The sequence below is a fragment of the Myxine glutinosa genome, chromosome 1 (genome assembly GCF_964187855.1).
Source record: "Myxine glutinosa chromosome 1, kmMyxGlut1.1, whole genome shotgun sequence".
NCBI lineage: Eukaryota > Metazoa > Chordata > Myxini > Myxiniformes > Myxinidae > Myxine > Myxine glutinosa.
In genome coordinates this window covers 148,896,222-148,921,872 of record NC_136261.1, presented here as the reverse complement: position 1 = coordinate 148,921,872, position 25,651 = coordinate 148,896,222, and the positions used below count along the sequence as shown (strand labels likewise).

Below are 25,651 nucleotides of genomic sequence, written 5' to 3'. Positions count from 1 at the left end.
GGCGATCAGCCACGACCTCTGCGACCAGTCGCGCGCTCTTTCTACGATTTGCCTGCGATTCAAACATTTTTCGGTCGCAGCTAGGTCGTAACCTGGTCGCAGGCCCGGTGTGACTGGGGCCTTAGGGTGCCAGCTGTTCAGAACCCAGTGCACAATTAGCCATACGGATTGCATTACCCCAGGACCATCATGTGTCGCAGAACATGTTTATTGATACAACAGCCTTTTCCAACCATTGACAATCGCATTGTCGAACAACAGTTGGTAAATCTCCATGGAAAAAAGTGTTTCAGGCAAACCTCAGGTACAGTTCACAACAACAGAGTAGATTTGCACTGCAGATGCTTGTGACTCTTCTGTGGGTTATATTACTGCAAACAAATGACACATCCAGCCCATCAATTTGTGGCATGATCAATTAATTAGGTCCGACCTTTGTGCCACTAATTGGTCTTCAAAGCATCTTCAATTTATTTTTGCCTTTTGCGGATTGTATGTGATGGCCTGCAAAAGTATTCATCCCCGACCAATAATGCCACATTTAGATGAACTTGTTCACCCACTCCCTACGGAGCAACAGGAGGAGACATGTTATTATCCTCTCTAGGGTAAATAGATTAGAGTAGATCGAGGCTCATATAATGCCTCAACAACGTCGGGTTTCCTCCTTTTCAGTTTAGTGTTAACCAGCAGTAGCGACTGTTTCAAAAGATAATCAAACGTGTTTGGGGTTCATAATATTTTACTTCCGGTAGGGGTGCCCTCATGAAATGCCACGATAAGCTATTTCTACATGCTAACATGGCGATTGGTTAAAGAGGAGAAAAATCCTTGGGGAGGGGAGATATTATTTGTATTAATATTGTTTTGTAATAACATTAATAAGAACCACCTTTAGAGGACATTTTCCCCCGCAGAGCAGGGGTTGGCCTTTTTCGGGCACCGTGGTCCCCTTTTTGAAGCAATGTTTTATGGCCGGATGCCCTTCCTGCCGCCATCCCTGTTAGTCGCCTCTTGCAACACACGGGGAATTACCAGTGAACTAGTACTCAATTTGCGGACCTCAGAAGGATGACAGGCTGAGTCAACCCCCCTGGCGTTAATTCAGCAATCGACCGGGATTCAAACCCAGGATCCGAGGATCCAAAGCCGGCACCTTACCGCTAAGCCAACACCAGGCCTTGCAATAACAATTTTTGTTATGAGAAGCGGCCTTGGAAAAAAACGTCATTATTGGTCCCACATGCCAAGAGCGGTACCACAAACCATCGCACAGGACTAGGCAAGAACCACGAAGGATGGAGCAGGCACATGGACCAAGAAGCCAGAGCGCAACAGGAAACAACTAGGAACTAGGAGAGCTCTCCTAAAAAAGAGCAATGTGTGCAGGCTTTTATTAAGTCCATGGGAGGTGTGAACGTCTGTGGTGTGTACTCATTTGCTGACACAGCCATCAGGCCACAATCAATGGCCTGCAATGATTGGTGGGCAAGCCAGTGAATTTCCACGTCACACGTGGTCCACTTTCCTTGAGAATGCAGGACGTCCATATATGGGCACATACCCAGCACGTCAAAACCTTTTGTACAGTTTTGCCATGGATTTCTGCAACTGCTCAGAATGGAAATTTACACACAGACAGATTGACATCGGGGCACGGTGCAGAATGGAAGGAAGGGGAAAGACGGTGGGTGCTTAGACACAAACACTCAGGCATGGGAGTTCAAGAGCTTCTGAACATGTGCTGCTCAAGACTATCTCTTTAATTACAGCAGTTGCAACACACTTATTATAGCATGCAATAGGAAATAACTATTCCAATATATTCACATTGATAACTATTCCAATATATTCCCATTCTACAACCGAGGCCAGATCCATTACAGTATTTTAGTTTCCTACTGGTGTCAATATTATTTCTCTTTTCAAGATAACCAATATTTCAAGTCACTCCTAAATTAGTAGCATATCTACTTTCTCCCATCTACTTTCTCAACAATCCTCTCCAAGAAGTTCTGTCGCTCAAGCTTTTGGGTCTCACTATCTGCCATGATCTTTCTTGGGAAAACCACATTTCCAAGCTGGGCCTCCAAAGCCTGTCGCCGACTGGTCATCCTCCGTCGTGCGAAGTCCTTCCTTGGCACACCCGAGCTCCTCACCACATACAGAGCTCCTCACCACATACAAGGCTTTCATCCGCAGCTCAATGGAATACTGTTCCCCCCTCTGGGCCAGTGCTCCTGCATCACACCTAGCTCGGCTTCATGCTGTTGAAACCAAAGCTTTCAGAATCATTGGAATCTCCTTTGATGAAGCTAACTCCGAGGGCCTTTCACTCACTCACCGCAGGGAGGTTGGTGGTCTTTCTGTCTTCTACCGACTCCTCTCCGGCCTTGCTCCACCAGCTCTCTCTGTGCTCTGTCCCCCAAATATTCCTAGAGGTCGCACAAGATCTGCCAGCAACCCTCTTATGGTTAAACTGCCAAAATCTAGGCTCTCTGCTCACCTTCACTCTTTCATTCCCCTTTTCTCCCGCCTCTGGAACAAACTCCACCACTCCCTTCAAGTCCACTCCTCCCTCCAGGTCTTCAAAACAGTTGTTCATCACCATCTCTTATCTTCCCCCATCGAAAACCTTGATCTTTTCTACCCCCGCTAATTCACCCCAGATACACTTTTTTTTCTTTTTTTTTTGAAATTCCAACGTCTTTCCTGGAAGTCCTTGCAGTGTTGATATGTTTGAAACCTCTACCACCTCCCCCAAGCCCTCCCTCTCCCACATTTCTCTCAGTGTCTTGCTCTCAAATGTTGTGTTTGTGTCCTTCCCCCTCTCTCCCCATCTTGTGTTCCGCTCCCCTTATTTTGTGTTTTATGTGTCGGTTGACTTTTTGTGTGTTTAATGTTAGCTCTTTCACGAGCCTCGATCTTGTATACAAAATATATATATATATATCTATCTTGTATGGACGGGGGACCTAGGCGTAACGCTTGTTATTATAATTATATATATATATATCTATATAATTATAATAACAAGCGTTACGCCTAGGTCCCCCGTCCGTGAAGTGATGAAGTGAGTTGACAAAGTGGAAGACGCAAGGCGGCCATCTTGGATTTTGACGTGGCGACCCAATTTTCAATAGCGTTCTTCCTTATGCCTGGATACACCCACATACCGGATTAGACGTTAGTAGTTCATTTATTTTTCAAGATATTCCGCTCACAGGGTTCAGACATTTACTTTTCAAGATATCGCGCTCACAAGGTTTAGATATGGTGACAGCCATCTTGGATTTTGATGTGGCGACCTAATTTGCAATCGGGTTCTTCCATATGCCTAGTTGCACCCACACACCAAATTAGAATTCGGTCCTTCGCGCACGGACGCACGGACGGACGCACACACGGACGGAAGGGAAAACCATAGTCCTCCTTTCGCTCCGCGGTGCGATGGGGGACAAAAACTGAAAACAAGGCTCACTTAACCTGCTATGACAATGTACTTCCTGGATGACATGAATATAGGGAATTTTCCATTTAAACCCACAACTGATCCAAGCAATAGTGTAATTGATCAGCTATGTGGAGGATTATGGCTCCATCAGTATTCCCACTCGTGGTCAAACTGCATTCCATGAATCTTGTGTGTATGTGCAGCTGCATGCAGAGTACTCCCGTGAAAAGGACGCGTACCACCCTCACCGAATCCTGCAAGCCTGGGAGCTGGGCCAGTTCGTGCGGTGAGTGCTCTTGGTGGACCAGTTGTGAAAATGAGGTTCTGGCTGTAACTCTGTAATGACCACCCTGTTATTGGCATATGCTCAGAGGTGCTTGGTGCATGGGATGCTCTCCGCATAGCAGTGTTGTGATCAATGTGTGCATACGGTCACATGTCCAACAGGCACACATCTCAGGTGGCTGACATTGTGCTGCTTGGTGGTGATCTCAACATGCACCCGGATGACTTGGGGAACCGCCTACTGCGCTCGCTCACTGGCTTACGGGATTCGTTCATCGAGGCCGACAGCTACGAGGCAAGGCACTCTGTTAATCCCATTCACACTGCACCGGGTAGAGGAGCTGCGCACAATCTAAATACAATATTGCATTTGAAAATACTGTTTTGACTTGCTCAATCTATGACCATTGGATTTTTCGTTTTCTGCTAATTAAATTGCTATTTTAAGTTGATGAACACTAGCTTTTGATGACGTTAAACTGTCACATGATTGTAATTATTTTGCTGCAGCTATTTTAAACAGTGCATTGCATCACACTTTATATTTTCACATTGCAAATTGCAAAGACACATTGCAAATTAAATTTAACTCGGTTATGCACTTCAAAAAAATAATGTGACTTGATGGCCATAATGTGATTATTTCTGATTGAGCCCCGAGGTGGTCTCATAATATTCTTGATGGCTGGAATATCAAATACTAGAATATAAGACCTGTTGCTTCACTGACGGGAATACCAATCTTGCACAGATAGATTTATGTATGCACGCGAGAGGAATTTTTGAGGTCACGTGCATCCTACCCTCCGTGAAGCACCACATAGCATTAGTCCGCCACCTTCATGTACGGAGAATACAGGGCAGAGTTGAAGAGGGAAATTCTACCATTTTTACTCCCACCAGGGAGTAATGCATTCGATCGTGTGTGTGTGTGTGTGTGTGTGTGTGTGTGTGTGTGTGTGTGTGTGTGTGTGTGTGTGTGTGTGTGTGTGTGTGTGTGTGTGTGTGTGTGTGTGTGTGTGTGTGTGTGTGTGTGTATGTGTATGTTCGTGTGTTTGTGAACAAGATATCTGGAAAAGTTCTGAACGGATTTCGATGAAAGTTGGTGGGATGATTGCCCTTGGGATAAGGAAGAATTGATTAGTTTTCGGTGAAGCTCAGGATATTATTCTGGATCCAGGAATTTTTTGGGGGAATTTTTTGGGGAATTTTTTTTCTGTTTTACTGCATTAAAGCTTTTATTAGTCCCCTACCGGTGTACACCAGAGGGGACTATAGGTTTGCACGCCGTCCCTCCCTCAGTCAGTCAGTCAGTCAGTCAGTCAGTCAGTCAGTCAGTCAGTCAGTCAGTCCGTCAGTCGGTCAGTCCGTCACGCAAAGAACAGTTTTCCGGACTTTTTTTTTCTAAACTCTTAAAGCTAATGATTTCAAACTTGGCACATGGTTTCCTCATGATAAGTTACAGATCAAGTTCGAACTTCACGACGTTTCGATCATTTTTGACAAAGTTATGGCACTTTGAACTTTGGGAATTCTGATAATTCTGATGATCCTTAACTCAGTGCCATTTAAAGTTTTAATTTCCTTTAAAAACCAATTTCTCTGCAATAATAGGACCGATTGAGATCAAATTTTCACCATATGAGGGACTCGGTCTGTAGAATATTTTAATGGTAATTATGACGTCACAGGTCACGTGGTTCGGCCGCGATATTGTTTTTCATGAAAACACGAAAACCCATTTTTCTCTGCAATGGCCAAACAGATAGAGGCCAAACTTTGCAGGCAGAATCGCATACCCATGACGAACAAAAAAGTCAACGAGCATGACGTCATGCGTCACATGGTTTCAGAGTTATGACGTTTTTAAGCATGAACCTTTAAAACCGAGCTCCTCCCTCATTTTTGATCCAATCGAGGTGAAACTTCACAGATCTGTTCCGCATGTCGGTCTACTAAAATGTCCTTTTGGAATTTGCAATTGGGCACGTGGTTTGGCAGATATCGTTAATTAAACGAAAATGTTTTTTAAAAAATGGATATCTCTTGTTTATTCTAGAGTTCTCCTCAAGCCGCACCGCGCGCCCTCAGCCTCGTCTCGCGAACGTCAACAGCGCGATACAGCGCACGCTTTCGGGAGGGGCGGAGCCAAGCCGAGCAACACATATATATATATATATACACATTGATCGTGAACCGGAAAATATAATAAATTACTGATATTTAGCGACTCGAAAGGTTCTTTATCAACAACTTATTTTCTCGTGCTTCTGCTGACCTGTCTGCAAGGTGTATAAATCGAAGTCCCGAGTGCGAATCACAAGTGAGCCCGTCCTGAGGTAATTAGCGATTGGGAACGATTCAGAACCTGTGGGTAAAGAACCCTTGGTAATTTCCCCAACAGTTTTCCAGACGACAGACTGCCGGTAGGGGACCATGTATTGCAGCGCAATACTCAGAATGCTTGTTCTTAAATGATGTTTTTCTCCTCTAATTCCGAGATATATCAAAATTAATTCTCTGACAGGGCTTACTTTCTTTTTCATTTATTAGTCCCCAACCGGTGTACACCGGAGGGGACTATAGGTTTGCATTCCGTCCCTCCGTCTGTCAGTCTGTCAGTCTGTCACGCAAAGAACAGTTTTCCGGACTTTTTTTCTAAACTCTTAATGCTAATGATTTCAAACTTGGTACATGGTTTCCTAATGATAAGTTACAGATCAAGTTCGAACTTCACGACGTTTCGATCATTTTTGACAAAGTTATGGCACTTTGAACTTTGGTAATTTCACCAACAGTTTTCCGGACGACAGACTGCCGGTAGGGACATGTATTGCAGCGCAATACTCAGAATGCTTGTTGTTTTGGGGAGAGGGGATGTTAAACAAAACGTATTATTCCAACTTGACCCACGGCGGGAGTATGCGCTCAACTGAGTGGCGTTCTAGTTGCTTATGTAATAAATAGATCGTATATGGAGTGTTTTGACTGACAGGTTTTAAGGGAGAAGAAATAAAAATTAAACTTTCAGCCTTTAAAAATCGTGCGAATAAATTATTGAAATATCAGGTGCTTTTTGTTCGTATCCTTTTTACCTCCGCTACCGAAGGTGGATGGAGGTTATGTTTTCACCCCTGTCTGTCTGTTTGTCTGTGAACAAGATATATCTCAGAAAGTAATGGATGGATTCGGCCGAAACTTGGTGGAGAGGTTGGGTGTGTGACAAGGAAGAATTTATTCGATTCGATTTTGGTGAATATCTGAATATGGATTCGGATACGATAATTATTTAACTTTTAAAGTGACTCTTCACCATTGAGAGATTGATGTAAAGCGATAAATAACATGATGTTTAAAAACGTTGTGGGTGCATTATGAACTAAAATTTGGGGATGTGTTTGTTAGGTGGCAAGAACAAGTCGATTAGATTTTGTTTTTTTTGCCTATCGGTGGGATACAAACCATAAACTGTTCAGCTTGGCGGAGGTATGCGCTCTGCTGAGTGCCGTTCTCATCTCACCTGTGTTGCAAGTGGAGTGACCTGCTTTGTGATGCTTTAAGAGGTCGGTGTATAATGAGAAATGGTGTTTGGCATGGAGATATTTTACTGGATATATAATAATAAAAGGCTGTGTGTGTGTGTGTGTGTGTGTGTGTGTGTGTGTGTGTGTGTGTGTGTGTGTGTGTGTGTGTGTGTGTGTGTGTGTGTGTGTGTGTGTGTGTGTGTGTGTGTGTGTGTGTGTGTGTGTGTGTGTGTGTGTGTGTGTGTATATATGTGTGTGTCCGTCCTCCATAACTTCAAAACCACAAAAACCTAGTGGCCCCAAACCTTGCATGATACTTCTCGACCGCCAAGGGATTACATGAATGAAACGGAGTGTTTGGTTGTGTTTTTGAAGATCATTTATGCTAACAGGCTTACCTTTGCTCAGACTGCATTCAGGTCACTCAGCTTAAGGTCTTAATTCCGGCATTTTGTCAGCCCAACTAACGTATGCCTTTCCTCAAAACAGGTCAGTTTCTGTACAATAAGGCTTCATATCTACGAATGGTAATGTAGCTGATCTTCATAACTATGAATCGCTGTATTCCAGTATACATCACAAAGCTTATAAATGCCAGTGTTCGTGCCTTTGTTTAATTTCCACAAAGTTCAAGAATCTCTTCAGCTGAACCAATTTCATAAATTTAACTGCAGAAATGATCTCAGCAGCAGTTGTGACTATTAAAAAGTGTTCATCTATCTATAATTCCAGCAATCTCTGTGTGTGTGTGTGTGTGTCTGTGTGTCTGTGTGTGTGTTTGTTTGTCTGTGACCGCTGTTTCTCGACAACCACGGGTCCGATATACTTGAAACTTGCCAGGTATATTGCTGGGGACCCGAGGATGTGCCTTTTCAAGGTTTTAAATTAATCGCAGAAGTAGTTACCGAGCTATGTCCAAAAAACGATTCAACCAATCAGAGAGCAGCGAGCTATCACGTGTGCCGAACGTGGCGAACAGACTCTGCCTCGGATGGCACATTTGAGAGCGTATTCATTTATTTCCCGTCGGCAAACTATGTTGGCGCTATGTTGGCGTTAAACGATGTTTTAAAACTAATTAAAACTAATTTGCGATTCTTTCGCTTTCCTGCGATATGCGACCTTCCGGAGCTCCTGTGAGAGCGTGCGCCATTACGGATAGTACGGGTACGGGCATGCCATATGTTGGCGTTAAACTATGTTTTAAAACTAATTAAAACCATTTCATGTAAATAGAGGGGGGGGGGGGGGGGATTGTCACTGTACTCGCAAGCCGTTCGCCGTTCGCTTTGGCGTTGCGAATGGACCAAAACATTTCATGGACCAAACCATTTCATGTAAAGCGTTCGCCGTTCGCTTTGGCGTTGCGAATGAACCAAAACATTTCATGGACCAAACCATTTCATGTAAATAGAGGGGGGGGATATAATTTTAGATATATATATAGTACGGGCATGCCCTAGTCTATCTATAATTCCAGCAATCTCTGTGTGTGTGTGTGTGTCTGTGTGTCTGTGTGTGTGTGTGTTTGTCTGTGACCGCTGTTTCTCGACAACCACGGGTCCGATATACTTGAAACTTGCCAGGTATATTGCTGGGGACCCGAGGATGTGCCTTTTCAAGGTTTTAAATTAATCGCAGAAGTAGTTACCGAGCTATGTCCAAAAAACGATTCAACCAATCAGAGAGCAGCGAGCTATCACGTGTGCCGAACGTGGCGAACAGACTCTGCCTCGGATGGCACATTTGAGAGCGTATTCATTTATTTCCCGTCGGCAAACTATGTTGGCGCTATGTTGGCGTTAAACGATGTTTTAAAACTAATTAAAACTAATTTGCGATTCTTTCGCTTTCCTGCGATATGCGACCTTCCGGAGCTCCTGTGAGAGCGTGCGCCATTACGGATAGTACGGGTACGGGCATGCCATATGTTGGCGTTAAACTATGTTTTAAAACTAATTAAAACCATTTCATGTAAATAGAGGGGGGGGGGATTGTCACTGTACTCGCAAGCCGTTCGCCGTTCGCTTTGGCGTTGCGAATGGACCAAAACATTTCATGGACCAAACCATTTCATGTAAAGCGTTCGCCGTTCGCTTTGGCGTTGCGAATGAACCAAAACATTTCATGGACCAAACCATTTCATGTAAATAGAGGGGGGGGATATAATTTTAGATATATATATAGTACGGGCATGCCCTAGTCTATCTATAATTCCACTAATCTCTGTGTGTATGTTTGTTTGTAAGTTTGTCTGTGACCGCTGTTTCTCGACTACTACCGGTCCGATATACTTGAAACTTGCCAGGTATATTGCTGGGGACCCGAGGATGTGCCTTTTCAAGGTTTTAAATTAATCGCAGAAGTAGTTACCGAGCTATGTCCAAAAAACGATTCAACCAATCAGAGAGCAGCGAGCTATCACGTGTGCCGAACGTGGCGAACAGACTCTGCCTCGGATGGCACATTTGAGAGCGTATTCATTTATTTCCCGTCGGCAAACTATGTTGGCGCTATGTTGGCGTTAAACTATGTTTTAAAACTAATTAAAACTAATTTGCGATTCATTCGCTTTCCTGCGCATTTGTGCACGCGATGGCGATTTCTTTACCAAACTCCGCAAGCGCCAAGCCGTTAGCTTTGGACCAAACCATTTCATGTAAATAGAGGGGGGGGATTGTCACCGTACTCGCAAGCCGTTCGCTTTGGACCAAACCATTTCATGTAAATAGAGGGGGGGGATTGTCACCGTACTCGCAAGCCGTTCGCTTTGGACCAAACCATTTCATGTAAATAGAGGGGGGGGATTGTAACCGTACTCGCAAGCCGTTCGCTTTGGACCAAACCATTGCATGTAAATAGAGGGGGGGGATATACTTTTAGATATATATATAGTACGGGCATGCCCTAGTTTGTCTAATTCGGACATTGTGGAACACTCCTGGAATCTCAAGAGAATTGTTGGCGTGCTTAAGCTGCTTGGCGAGCACTCTTCAGGCTTCTTTTGCATGGTGACACAGGAGACAACGCTCCGTTTTAGTTGTGACAAATTAATTAATCAGATTATCATTTTGTAAAATGAAGAACTAGCCTTGGTCGTGAAGGCTGGTGTCGATCTGCGTGAAGGCTGGTGTCGATCTGCGTGAAGGCTGGTGTCGATCTGCGTGAAGGCTGGTGTCGATCTGCGTGAAGGCTGGTGTCGATCTGCGTGAAGGCTGGTGTTGATCAGCGTGAAGGCTGGCGTCGGTCGATCTGCGTGAAGGCTGGTGTCGATCAGTGTGAAGGCTGGTGTCGATCTGCGTGAAGGCTGGCGTCGGTCGATCTGCGTGAAGGCTGGCGTCGGTCGATCTGCGTGAATGCTGGCGTCGGTCGATCTGCGTGAATGCTGGTTGGTCGATCTGCGTGAAGGCTGGTGTCGGTCGATCTGCGTGAAGGCTGGCGTCGGTCGATCTGCGTGAAGGCTGGCGTCGGTCGATCTACGTAAAGGCTGGCGTCGGTCGATCTGCCTGAAGGCTGGCGTCTGTCGATCTGCGTAAAGACTGGCGTCGGTCGATCTGCGTGAAGGCTGGCGTCTGTCGATCTGCGTAAAGGCTGGCGTCGGTCGATCTGCGTAAAGACTGGCGTCGGTCGATCTGCGTGAAGGCTGGCGTCTGTCGATCTGCGTGAAGGCTGGCGTCTGTCGATCTGCGTAAAGACTGGCGTCGGTCGATCTGCGTGAAGGCTGGCGTCTGTCGATCTGCGTAAAGGCTGGCATTGGTCGATCTGCGTGAAGGCTGGCGTCGGTCGATCTGCGTGAAGGCTGGCGTCTGTCGATCTGCGTGAAGGCTGGCGTCGGTCGATCTGCGTGAAGGCTGGCGTCTGTCGATCTGCGTGAAGGCTGGCGTCTGTCGATCTGCGTAAAGGCTGGTGTCGGTCGATCTGCGTGAAGGCTGGCGTCGGTCGATCTGCGTGAAGGCTGGCGTCTGTCGATCTGCGTGAAGGCTGGCGTCTGTCGATCTGGGTGAAGGTTGGCGTCGGTCGATCTGCGTGAAGGCTGGTGTCTTGTCTTTTTGTTACTCTGTTTCTTATTATTATTATTATTATTATTGTTTTTTTTAGCCGAACATTTTCTTTTTATATACGCCTCTCCTTATGGTAAAATTGTTTTACTATTGCCGAGGTTATTTTGAGCACAAAAGGCTCCATCCTTAATTTTGTATGAAGCAGCCAATCAATAAAATAGAAATGTCAATTACTTGAAAGGTTTCTGGGAAATAATGATAACTTAGTTTTTTGAATTAATAGTATATCCTAGGTCAGGTAAAAGGTGTTATTTTGTATGTTTTATTTATTGTCCTGTCGACCAATGGCATCGCGCCTTTTCGGTGACTCAGAGTGGCTGGTGAAGCAGCAGATCTCCAGTACTCGGGGTTCGGGCTGAGGGGTTTATCAAACTGCACACGGAACGTAGACACATCCAGTGTGACTCTTCTCCTTGCCTTGCCTGGTTATACAGAGAGTACATGCACAGATAACACTTTCCTCGTCTCAATTACTAGGCTCTACAACAAACTATACCACCTCTCATGGCATACGTTAAAACAGGACAACTTCAGTCTGATAGGTCCCTGGTTACAGAAAATGATCTCTCCTATGCGAGCTGGCCAAGCTAACTTGACATCCTAACTAGTATGTACCCCCTCCAACATAACAATATTAATGAGAAAAGCACAAAGCTAAGTTGAATTTCTTCATTAACAAAAGTTTTTCAGTCAACAATATCATTTGGATTGTTATGCCTGATGTATTTACCTAAGTCATTGAAGTCAAAATTCAGAAGCTAATTGATTGAATAAACTTGTACTTTACTTGAAATGCTAATATTGTGAGTTCATTGCTTTGTATTTCAAAGGTCACCAAATGTCACTACAAAGCAGTGGTAGGAGTACACATGACTGTGTTTATATGAGATTGAATGCTCTCCATGCTTCAGTGATTTATCACCCTGTATATACATGACGATTATCACCATGTATATACAGTGGACAGGTGTACCAAAAGAAGTGTGTATCGGGTTTCAACCATAGGTCCCAGTGAATTGCCTTGTGGGCAGTTTTTGTAGCCGTTTATAAAATGCTTTTTAAGTGTGTCCGATCTTTATGGGATGTACTTGGTTTTTCCCTTTTTCCTCTTCTAGGGCCCTGAGGGTGGCTGTACCAGCATTCCACAGAACTCTTTTACATCCAAGCACGAATTCAACTCTTTTCCACAAGGCATCCGGATAGACTACATATTGTTTAAGGTACTGTTACGTGTTACCTCCCCAAACCCGGTTACGGTGCCCCTCAGAGTCTTGAGAGGGAACGCAGCAGAAAGATTTGTTATTTTGAGTGTTCTAATAAACCATGGTAAAACCACACCAATGCAATTGTGTAGAAAACAAGTAATTGTATTAAGAACTCTCACATACACAATAATAACACTCTCAAAGAAAGTACCATGAAAATATCACTTGCATCAAATGAACAATGCATATGATAGTACCATCATTCCCCCAATGCTCTCAAAGCAATAAACTCACGATACGCCAAACGTGAGTGGAATGTAACATTCCCCAAAGTCCGTGCATGAATCACCATTACAAGAACAGGCAGGTTTCTGCGCGTCTGCGGATGAGGAGTTATGAGGTGAGAGGCCGATATGGGAATTGAGTTGAGATGGGAACCAACGGTGATCCACACAATGATGTCGATATGGGAATCCTAACGACAAAACACGAAGCTCCAGGCGGACAGCCTCTTCGAGGAAAAAATGGCCGATCGACCTGTAATGGAGGCTCTTGCTTTCGCACCAATAATAGTTCACGCTTGGTAATAAAACCTGAGACGCAGGTTTAATTGCAATCGCAATATAGGACGGTGTCGCAGGCAATCCCTTTCACGGGAAGCCTCAACTCATTCGTGACCAATATCAAAAAAGTCCGCTCGCAGCCTCGATGCGACTCACGGCTGTATATCTCATGCCCGTCTCCTTATTTTTTATTTTTTTTGTATACAGGATCGAGGCTCATGAAAGAGCTAACATTTATCACACACAAAAAAACAAACAGACACAAAGTATATAATAAGGGGAGCGGTAGACAAGATGGGGATAGAAGGGGAAGCACACAAACACAACATTTGGGAGCAGGGACATCAGGAGATCTGTGGGAGGGAAAGGGCTTGAGGTGAGGAGGCGTAGGAAGAGGGGGGTGGGGGAAAGGGGGTGGGAGAAGTATAAAACACAAGGACACTGCAAGGACTTCCAGGAAAGAAGTTGGTATTTCAAAGTGGATCTGGGGTGAAATTAGCAGGGGTAGAAAAGATCAAGGTTTTGGATGGGGGAAGATAAGAGATGGTGGTGAACAGCTGTTTTAAAGACCTGGAGGGAGGAGTGGGATTGAAGAGAGTGAGGGAGTTTGGGAGCTCTCCCTCCTCTTCCGGTTTCTTTGCCGTGTTTTCCTTTTTCCTTCACAAACATTTATTTTTACCTTTTACTAAAGTCATCTCCATTTCACACAGAAATGTTACTGACAATATTACCTGAAACTAAAAAATCCTACAAGTATATAATAACAACAAAGGTGGAAGCGACGAATCCATAACAGTACCTTTGCATACAAGTTCTTACAGTGATTTGTGCATCTTTAAAGGCCAAAAATAACCTGTATCTCTAAGTTTATAAAAATAACAAATTACTGTTGAGGAACACAAGTCGAGAGATTACTGTATTGGTTATTGTTCAGAACAATCAAATTTCAGTAATTTATGTGATATGAAATAGCCAACATTTGGAAGATGGGATAAAGAGCACATAGTTTGATATCTACAATCCCAAATCGGACTCTTTTCCTGAAGACTCTATTTCCGCCCATGTGTATCTATATGGATCCGAGAAAGTTATTTGTAATTCTTAGTTAACAAAATGTTTGTGGATCCGAGAAAGTTATTGTAATTCTTAGTGAGCAAAATGTTTGTGGATCCGAGAAAGTTATTTGTAATTCTTAGTGAGCAAAATGTTTGTGGATCCGAGAAAGTTATTTGTAATTCTTAGTTAACAAAATGTTTGTGGATCCGAGAAAGTTATTTGTAATTCTTAGTGAGCAAAATGTTTGTGGATCCGAGAAAGTTATTTGTAATTCTTAGTGAGCAAAATGTTTGTGGATCCGAGAAAGTTATTTGTAATTCTTAGTGAGCAAAATGTTTGTGGATCCGAGAAAGTTATTTGTAATTCTTAGTGAGCAAAATGTTTGTGGATCCGAGAAAGTTATTTGTAATTCTTAGTTAACAAAATGTTTGTGGATCCGAGAAAGTTATTTGTAATTCTTAGTGAGCAAAATGTTTGTGGATCCGAGAAAGTTATTTGTAATTCTTAGTGAGCAAAATGTTTGTAGATCCGAGAAAGTTATTTGTAATTCTTAGTGAGCAAAATGTTTGTGGATCCGAGAAAGTTATTTGTAATTCTTAGTGAGCAAAATGTTTGTGGATCCGAGAAAGTTATTTGTAATTCTTAGTGAGCAAAATGTTTGTAGATCCGAGAAAATTATTTGTAATTCTTAGTGAGCAAAATGTTTGTGGATCCGAGAAAGTTATTTGTAATTCTTAGTGAGCAAAATGTTTGTGGATCCGAGAAAGTTATTTGTAATTGTTAGTGAGCAAAATGTTTGTGGATCCGAGAAAGTTATTTGTAATTCTTAGTGAGCAAAATGTTTGTGGATCCGAGAAAATTATTTGTAATTCTTAGTGAGCAAAATGTTTGTGGATCCGAGAAAGTTATTTGTAATTCTTAGTGAGCAAAATGTTTGTGGATCCGAGAAAGTTATTTGTAATTCTTAGTGAGCAAAATGTTTGTGGATCCGAGAAAGTTATTTGTAATTCTTAGTGAGCAAAATGTTTGTGGATCCGAGAAAGTTATTTGTAATTCTTAGTTAACAAAATGTTTGTGGATCCGAGAAAGTTATTTGTAATTCTTAGTGAGCAAAATGTTTGTGGATCCGAGAAAGTTATTTGTAATTCTTAGTGAGCAAAATGTTTGTGGATCCGAGAAAGTTATTTGTAATTCTTAGTGAGCAAAATGTTTGTGGATCCGAGAAAGTTATTTGTAATTCTTAGTTAACAAAATGTTTGTGGATCCGAGAAAGTTATTTGTAATTCTTAGTGAGCAAAATGTTTGTGGATCCGAGAAAGTTATTTGTAATTCTTAGTGAGCAAAATGTTTGTGGATCCGAGAAAGTTATTTGTAATTCTTAGTGAGCAAAATGTTTGTGGATCCGAGAAAGTTATTTGTAATTCTTAGTGAGCAAAATGTTTGTGGATCCGAGAAAGTTATTTGTAATTCTTAGTGAGCAAAATGTTTGTGGATCCGAGAAAATTATTTGTAATTCTTAGTGAGCAAAATGTTTGTGGATCCGAGAAAGTTATTTGTAATTCTTAGTGAGCAAAATGTTTGTGGATCCGAGAAAGTTATTTGTAATTCTTAGTGAGCAAAATGTTTATGGATCCGAGAAAGTTATTTGTAATTCTTAGTGAGCAAAATGTTTGCAGGAGAAATCCTGATGTGCAATTTCCTCCCAGGGATCGGACAAGTACTCTATAAATTGTCGGGCCCTGCAAACTACCCAAGCTACAGATGGACGCGAGTTTCCCATCTCTGACCACGAGGCAGTCAGTGCTACATTGCAGGTCCAGCATGGGACGACACAACGTCTTCTCGGTGGAGCAGGTAGAGTTGCACCCCAACAGACACTCATTCAAACATTCAATTATTTAAAATGTCCACTCTTTTCAAGACTTTCAAACACTCAATTTGAGGATCACTTGTTAATTTGGCTCGACACGTTTTTAATCTTGGTCAAAGATAGTTGGCTTTAGAGCGTGCCTCCCCGCTCTCTGTATTCATCAATGTAGTTCTAATAAACAGTGGCGAAAACAAGACGTAAGGATATCTTGCGTTCCCAGCACATCACACACTTTCCTTTTTAATTTTCTCTTGATCACCTGTTCTGTCGATCGTGCAAATTATTCAACGCAAGTATTCTCCATGAGGGTTTTTCACATGACAGGTTATCTCACATAAATTTGTCTTTTCTGCTTTCTACAAATCTATCTCTAATTTTTTTTAAAGCTGCTTCGCAGCACTTTACTTCCTGATCAAACATGTTTACCTTTTACACCTGCATAAGGGGTCCTAAATCTACTATGTTGGCCCACAATCACGAACCACAAATGCATTAGTCGACGAGGTCACAGAGTGTGTGCATTCTGGGTTTTAGAGGAAACTCAAAGCATTCCTTTGCAGTCTATCAGAGTGGTCTGACTGCTGGAGAATCAGCTTTTGTTTATGTTGTTGAGATCATTGTGCAGCAGAACTTTGTGCCAGCCGTGTCAAAACATACATTCATTTATTTCATAACAAAGAGGATAATAAAGCAGAGTAACAAGAGCACGGTTAACCACATGCCGTTATACCATATCAATGGGATACGCTTTCATACTCTGCGAACACATCTCATAAATGGGTATTTCCCACAGATCTCCCGATGTCCCTGCTCTCAAATGTTGGACTTGTGTGCTTCCCCCTCTCTCCCCATCTTGTCTCCCGCTTCCTTTATCTTATGTTTTATGTGTCAGTTTTGTCTTTTTGTGATTAATGTTAGCTCTTACACGAACCTCGATCTTGTATACAAAAATTGTGTCAACTTTAAACCATCGTTTTGGATCACCAGTTTTATAGTTTTGTCGGTTTTAGATCAGACGCGGAAATTCCCTGAACATTCATCGGCTGCATACACCACATCGTGAGTGGCCTATGCTTTGTTCATGGGCATTTTGTTGTGTGTCGATGTGTTATCAAACCTTGGCCCAAATTCGACTATTTCTGCATTGTGCATACCGGTAATTTAATCAAATCAGTACTATCGAAGACTACATCATTCCCCCATCGAAGTCCTTGGGAATTTTTTTCTGTAACCTGACTGGCCATTCCACAAATGAGTGCATAGCAAAAATGGAAAGAAAGGAAAATGATATGAAACGAAGAAAGATGAGTTTTGATGACAAATGGCTGACAACGCACATGGGTGGAGCTCACACCGGATAAGGGAAGCGATCACATTGGCCCGCGATGTGCCTGTCCGTGTGTACGTAGCAGATTTTAGTCACCTCGATAACTTGTGAACTGCTTGCTGAAGGGATTCCAAACAAACTTGGCAAAAGTATGAACTGTAATACAAAGATGAATGATTGGATTTTGGGTTTGAAAGGTCAACGGTCATGTGACCTTTACTTGCAAACCGTGGTCATTTGGTTAACATCTAATGTGGGAGGAGGCATATCCATTGACGCATTCAGGTCAAATTTTACTTTCTGCTGCAAAATTCAGCCCCGTGGAAACTTTCAAACTAGGTCGGGAATTAGACATGCAGTAAGTGCACATGCAAAGTAATGGAAATTAATTTGAAATGCTTCAGCTTGTGATAAAGCACACAGCTTCTGTGATTCACAAATCTCTGAACCTCCTCCACATCACAACCCCACAATGCAGTCTCATTCACAAACCGCTGAGACCCCTCCACATCACAACCCCACAATGCAGTCTCATTCACAAACCGCTAAGACCCCTCCACATCACAACCCCACAATGCAGTCTCATTCACAAACCGCTGAGACCCCTCCACATCACAACCCCACAATGCAGTCTCATTCACAAACCGCTGAGCCCCCTTCACACCGCAACCCCACAATGCAGTCGCATTCACAAACCGCTGAGACCCCTCCACATCACAACCCCACAATGCAGTCTCATTCACAACCGCTGAGACCCTCCACATCACAACCCCACAATGCAGTCTCATTCACAAACCGCTGAGCACCCCTTCACACCGCAACCCCACAATGCAGTCGCATTCACAAACCGCTGAGACCCCTCCACATCACAACCCCACAATGCAGTCTCATTCACAAATCGCTGAGCCCCCTTCACACCGCAACCCCACAATGCAGTCTCATTCACAAACCGCTGAGACCCCTCCACATCACAACCCCACAATGCAGTCTCATTCACAAACCGCTGAGCTCCCTCCACAGCACAACCCCACAATGCACTCATTCACAAACCCTTGTGCTGCTGCACTTCTTTGGTTTTACAAAATGTTCATATCTTTTTTTCGGGGGGGGTGGGGGGGGGTGGGAGCCCTGCTGTTCGGCAAGAAACTCACAATGAGTGAAACGGGAGAAAACCTTCAGAGAAAGAGAGCCCCCCTCAAACAAGTGTTTTGGCCTTTGACTTTCTGTCACTGAGGGGGCCACACTCGGGTCATGACTCCCCAGTTTTTCTCTGTTGTTTTGCACTTTTTGACTCAGAAGCAAAACTTTTTCTGTCATTTTAGGGGTGTCTGTTTGTTCAGCTTAAAATCTTGAACTTGCAAAATCTTAAGAGTGAAAGAAATTAGCTTGATGCAACAATGTTAGCTTTTTTCTTTGTGGTTTTAGCGAGGACACTTGCAGTTGGAGTGTACAAGTTTTATTGACACTTGAAGTAAGCAAAACAGTAAAAACCACCGCGAGAGCGGCCTTCACTTCAGGCCGTTCACAAAAACCTCTCGAGATCTCCCACCCATTGGTTATAGGGAAACCACACCGGTTATGTTCGATGAGCGAACGGATGTAATCCGGTCTCTTTAAGGAAATAACCGCTGGTGTCTAAGGCTCGTGTAGGAGCTGCGACACAAATCGCGCGATGAGACAACGTCAGACTTTATTTCAGACAAACACAGCCGTCGAGCTTGGGGGAAGTGACACAACTTCCCAGGGCATGCCGGGCACTGGTGATGCCATCTTTATGACGTCCCTTTTCTTTCCGCATTGAGTGGGGTAATTGAGGAGAAATTTCCTCCAGCCCATTGATGCCAACCCACGTGGTTCACTCGTGCTCTATCGTTGTAAATGCTGATCATCAAGCAAGGAAGCAACACGTGCCATTTCTAAAGTCTTTGGCAATACCCGGCCGGTCGTATTTGGACTGCCGACCTCCCACTCACCCAGTGGACACGCAACCATTATACCACCGAGTCAGAGCAGACCATTATATTGTCTACAAAATAATTCACTTTTGATTTTTGGGATGACTCCATCTTTATCTCCAACCAAACACGATGCTCCCACAAGAACGACATGCAAGTATCATGGATGCATGTGAATATATTATACATGTGCAATGAGACATGTGGCCCACATAATGTTTACACTTTAAATATCCAATTTACAATCTCCTTCATTGAAAATGTTACATGTTCCAAAATGTATGTGATCATATGGCACATTCTCAGCCCATCTGATAAATGTAGCAGAAACTCAAGTTCCACTTGTTTAGCTTCCATTCCCTTCTATTTTACTCGCTCACCACCAAAATATAATTTTATTCAATAGTTAATGCAACATTGTGTGACATTTTTTTTGGTACACAAGTAAGTTTGTCAATGTCAACCTAGTCCCAAACCACCATTTAAATGTTTTTTACCAATAATAAATTGGTACTAAATTTGTGTGAAACAACAGCTTCGTCTCATTCCTTTGACCAGCTGCGGTTCAATGTCTCCTGCCATACCAGCAATGATTGGGGTTCCGGCCCTTGTCATGCAGATCATGAGATAAGACTAAACTGGTCGTAATTTTCCTTCCCCATTCTGTCAATGCATTTCAATTGTTGCCGGTACCACAAGACTTCCACCAACCATATGAGATTTCCCACTTTGTATTTGATATGGGCCAGCATAGACTTCAAGTGCTTTGGCAAGGATAGCACTGCATTGTTAGATTACTTTCATGTGTCGCTTGTTACATTCGAAAATACAAAAATAAAAAATGTATATATAATATATATATAATTTGGTACCGGCAACATTACATATATATAATATAATATATATATTATATATATGTAATGTATATTTATTTAAGGGGTGTTGCAAAACATTTTACCTTTTTTCCCCGAGAACTCGTTACGGTTGTGCACGCATTCGGACATGCCGTGTGCGTGCGTACGTGCCGTGTGCGTACCTTGCGTCCACGTCGTCACTTTTTCTTCGCTTGTCGTTGTTGTGATGGTTTTGTCGTGGACAACGCGCCGCATGTGCGTTATTTTATTTTCGGCTATTTTAACGTGCATCAAAGGAAGCATGCCTCGGGAAAAAAAGGAAAAATGTTTTGCAACACCCCATATATATATAATAAATAGACATTACATATATATATATATATATATATATATATATATATATATATATATATATATATATATATATATATATATATATATATGTAATGTATATTTATTATATATGTAATGCATATTTATTATATATATATATATATATGTAATGTATATTTATTATATATGTAATGTATATTTATTATATATATATATATATATGTAATGTATATTTATTATATATATTGTAATGTATATTTATTATATATATATATATTTAATGTATTTTTATTATATATATATATATGTAATGTATATTTATATATATATATATATATGTAATGTATTTTTATTTATATATATATATATAATGTATATTTATTATATATATATATATATGTAATGTATATTTATTATATATATATATATATGTAATGTATATTTATTATATATATATGTAATGTATATTTATTATATATGTAATGTATATTTATTATATATATATATGTAATGTATATTTATTATATATATATATTATATATATGTAATGTATATTTATTATATATATATGTAATGTATATTTATTATATATATATATATATTTAATGTATTTTTATTTATATATATATATATGTAATGTATATTTATTATATATATATATATGTAATGTATTTTTATTTATATATATATATGTAATGTATTTTTATTTATATATATATATATGTAATGTATATTTATTATATATATATATATATATGTAATGTATATTTATTATACATATACATGTAATGTATATTTATTTTATATATATATATATGTAATGTGTATATATATAATATATATATATATTGTAATGTATATTTATTATATATATATGTAATGTATAATGTATATATCGCTGCCGCTTCCGGTCCGGTATGAAGAGGACGCAGGCGTCACATGCTCGCCGCTTCTTCGACCGGGCCACTGTCAGTTGCTTGCTTTTTTGGTGGTCGTGCGGATTTTTTGGCCATTGAGTCTGCCCTCTGCATAGGCCCGGCTCTGCTCCCTGCTTCGCCTGCCCGGCTCCTTCGCCTGCTCGCTGTTTCCTCGGGCGCGCTCTCGTGGGTTGTGACCATCGCAGCGGTTTGGTGGCAGTTTCCCGCCGTGATCTAGATTTGTAGCGGCGGCGGTCGATTGCCGCTGCATTTGCCGCTTTGCCATGATCAACCTTGGCCTCGTGATCGTCTCTTTGCTCCTGCCTGCCCTCTGCTTGGTCCCGGCTCTGCTCCTGGCTTCACCTACCTGGCTCCTTCGTTTCCTCGGGCCCGCTCCCGTGGGTTGGGACCATTGTTTCACCTCCTCAACCTCGGCCCCGTCTCGTCTCTCTGCTCCTGCCTGGCATGGCTCTGCGGTACTCCGCCGCAAGGCTCCTTCTGCTCAATACCCGCTCCACCACATCATGCATCTCTGCCATCAAATCAAATGGACTCCTCCGACGACCCAGGTACATTCACCGTGGCTCCGGTCGTAAGTTTGTATATTTGCAATCAGGTCACTCCATCCCCGTCCTCTGGTCGGCTCAGCGCACTCTCACTCTTCGTCCCAGCGCACCTGGTCACAGCAACGCACACAATCACACCTCCTGCCTACGAACCCTGGCTAAATCACCTGAATTCATCCCTGCTGTTCAAAACAACATCAAGCTCACCCTGTTCAACACCCGGTCCCTCAACAACAAATGCCTCATCCTGAACGAATACATCCTGGATAACAAACTGGACTTTCTCTGTCTCACCGCAACTTGGCAACAACCTCTTGACTACTACACACTCAACCTCACCACACCCAATGGATATTCCTACGTCAATAAACCACGCTCGGGGGGCCGAGGTGGTGGAATTGCCGTTATCCACCGTCAAGACATCAGGACCAGCCTCATCCCCATCGCCTCATCCTCATCATTTGAACACCTGGCTTTTAAACTCTCTGGTCGCACGCAGTCAGTCATGGCTGTCGTCTACCGCCCTCCCAAACCACACCCATCATTCCTGTCTGACTTCTCCTACTTTCTGACCCAGCTATGTTCCCTCTCCCCCTCAATCCTCCTCCTTGGTGATTTCAATATCCACATGGACTCCACTGACTCCACAATAACCACTGACTTCACTGATTTACTCACCTGCTTTAACCTCACTCAACATGTCGACTTTCCTACCCATATCTGTGGTCACATTTTGGACCATGTCTGCTCCACTGGATTAAATTTGCACCATCTCTCTGGCTCCGACCTCACCCTCTCTGACCACTTAGCTATCACTCTGACCATCAACATCCCCACCCCAACACCAATACATTATCGCACTATCAACTTCCGTAAGCTAAATGCTCTTTCACCTACCTCATTCTCATCCACCCTCTCTGAAAAAATGTCCACTTCTCCCTTCGTTGACCTCCACACCCCTTCTGACCTCACTGACTACTACAACCACACTCTCTCCTCCTGCCTTGACCAGCTTGCACCTGTAAAAACCAAAACAGTTTCTTTCACCCATTCTGCTCCCTGGTTTACCCCTGAACTCCGCCTGATGAAAACTCGTGCTCGCCAACTTGAAAGACTCCGCAATAAAACAGGTCTCACAGTTCACTCCTAAGCCTACAAGGACCACCTACAACACTACAAAGATGCCCTCTCCCGCGCCCGCTCCGCCTACTACTCTCAAATTATCCACTCTGGCTCCGGAAACCCAAAAGCACTCTTCTCGACAATAAACAAACTCCTCCGCCCCTGAACACCACCACCCAGTCATTCACAATAGACAACTGCATCTCCTTCCTCTCTTTCTTCCAACGCAAAATTTACAACATCTACAACAGCTTGACCACCGCCGCACCCGCTCCCCCTCCAACCACCTGCCCCCCCTTGTCCTGCCATCCCCTGTCTCGGTTCTCCCCAATCTCCCCTACTGACCTCTCTGAACTCCTCATAGGAATGAAAACTGCCACCTGCACTCTTGACCCCATCCCCTCCAGCTTTGTCAAGGCCTCCCTCCCTGCTCTCTCTCCACTTATCATTGCAACAATAAACTCCTCCCTGTCTACAGGCATCGTCCCACCTTCCCTCAAAATTGCTGCTGTTACCCCCATTCTAAAAAAACCTGGTCTAAACCCTGACACCCTAAACAATTTCAGACCCATCTCCAACCTACCCTTCCTGTCAAAAGTTTTGGAATGCGCTGTAGCCACTCAACTCAAACATCACCTCTCTGCCAATAACATGTATGAAACATTCCAATCCGGATTCCGCTCCAACCACAGTACTGAAACTGCTCTCCTCAAAATCACCAACGACCTTCTCCTCTCCTCTGACGCTGGCAACCTCAACATTCTCGTCCTCCTCGACCTCAGCGCTGCCTTTGACACCATCGATCACACCATCCTCCTCACCCGACTTGAATCCACCTTTAACGTTACCGGCACTGCCCTCTCTTGGATTAAATCATACCTCTCTGACAGACGCCAGTTCATCTCCATCAATAACTGCAAATCCCCCACTGCTCCCCTCCCCCAAGGTGTCCCCCAAGGTTCAGTTCTTGGCCCCCTCCTCTTCATCCTTTACCTGTCCCCCCTCGGTCACTTAATCCGCCGTCATGGTCTCCAATTCCACTGCTTCGCCGATGACATCCAGCTTTTCATCTCCACCAAGTCCGTCTCCACCGACACTCACTCGATCCTGACAAACTGCATCACTGAAATAAAATGCTGGCTTCAAATCAACTTCCTCAAGCTTAACTGTGATAAATCTGAAATAATCATCATTGGCCCAAAAACGCTCACAAAATCCACCCATAACTTTGCCCTCAACATCGACGGTATCCCAGTATCCATCTCCCCTCACGTCCGGAATCTTGGCGTCATCTTTGACCAAACCCTCTCCTTCGACAAATACACTAAACAGATCACAAAGTCAGCCTTCTTTCACCTGAAAAACATTGCCCGTCTCCGCTCATCCCTCTCCTCCATGGCTGCAGAAACCCTCATCCATGCCTTCATCACCTCCCGTCTGGACTACTGCAATAGCCTCCTCTATGGTTCACCCTCAAAAATCACCAATAAACTCCAATACATTCAGAACTCCGCTGCCCGTCTACTCACCCATTCCCGGACCCGTGACCACATCACCCCCGTCCTTTACAAGCTTCACTGGCTCCCCATCCCCCAGTGAATCCAGTACAAAATCCTCCTCTTGACATACAAAGCCCTCCATAACCTGGCCCCATCCTACCTGGCTGACCTCCTCTCCAGACACACTCCCACCCGCAACCTCCGCTCTGCTGGTACCAACCTCCTGACCCCCTCCATCCGGACCAAATTCAGATCCTGGGGGGACAGGGCCTTCTCCATCGCTGCTCCCACCCTCTGGAACTCACTACCTCACACCATCAGAGACTCCTCCTCACTCACCACATTCAAAACATCACTAAAGACCCACCTGTTCAACACTGCATTCAACATTCAACCCACAGCATTTAACCCCTGACTATCTCTTCTCCTTCTCCCTCCTTTTGCTTTAAATATTTCCCTATTGATTCTTGTCCATTTGCAATTGTTGTTTTCATGTATTGTTATGCATTATGTTTTCCACTGTCAAAGCGCCTTTGGCTTCATGAAAAGCGCTATACAAAATAAATGAATTATTATTATTATTATTATGTATATTTATTATATATATATGCAATGTATATTTATTATATATATATATATATATATATATATATATATATATATATATAATATATACATGTCATGTATTTTTATTTCTATATATATATTTATATATGTAATGGTATTTATTATATATATATATATATATATATATATATATATATATATATATCTATATATATATATATATATATATATATATATATATATATATATATATACGTAGTGTGTTCAAAAAGTATCCGACCTTTATTTTTCGTGCATAAAAAAAAAAGAAGCTAGGGAGGCGTTGATTGGTGCACGTATGTAGGCGATCCTAATGCACACGCGTGAATTTTTTCCCACCTGCAGAAGCTGTCATTCGACGGCAGACCGCCGATGAGTGAGGACATGCAAAGTGAGCGCCGTCGGATTTTCGTTTTGACAAAATGACGGAAAAACTTGAACAACGCTACTGCAT

General features: G+C 42.8%; 1 protein-coding gene across 5 annotated transcripts in view; it reads left to right on the top strand.

The window, feature by feature from the left end:
* The window catches only part of SMPD2 (sphingomyelin phosphodiesterase 2), a 612,478-nt gene that overhangs the window by 562,220 nt on the left and 24,607 nt on the right, over positions 1 to 25,651 (top strand). For all 5 annotated transcript variants that reach the window (XM_078778065.1, XM_078778069.1, XM_068119574.2 and 2 more), the window contains 4 exons: positions 3,658 to 3,740; positions 3,902 to 4,034; positions 12,440 to 12,544; positions 15,855 to 16,002. In XM_078778065.1, coding sequence (XP_078634191.1) covers positions 3,658 to 3,740; positions 3,902 to 4,034; positions 12,440 to 12,544; positions 15,855 to 16,002 — 469 coding nt within the window. The remainder of the gene's footprint in view (positions 1 to 3,657; positions 3,741 to 3,901; positions 4,035 to 12,439; positions 12,545 to 15,854; positions 16,003 to 25,651) is intronic.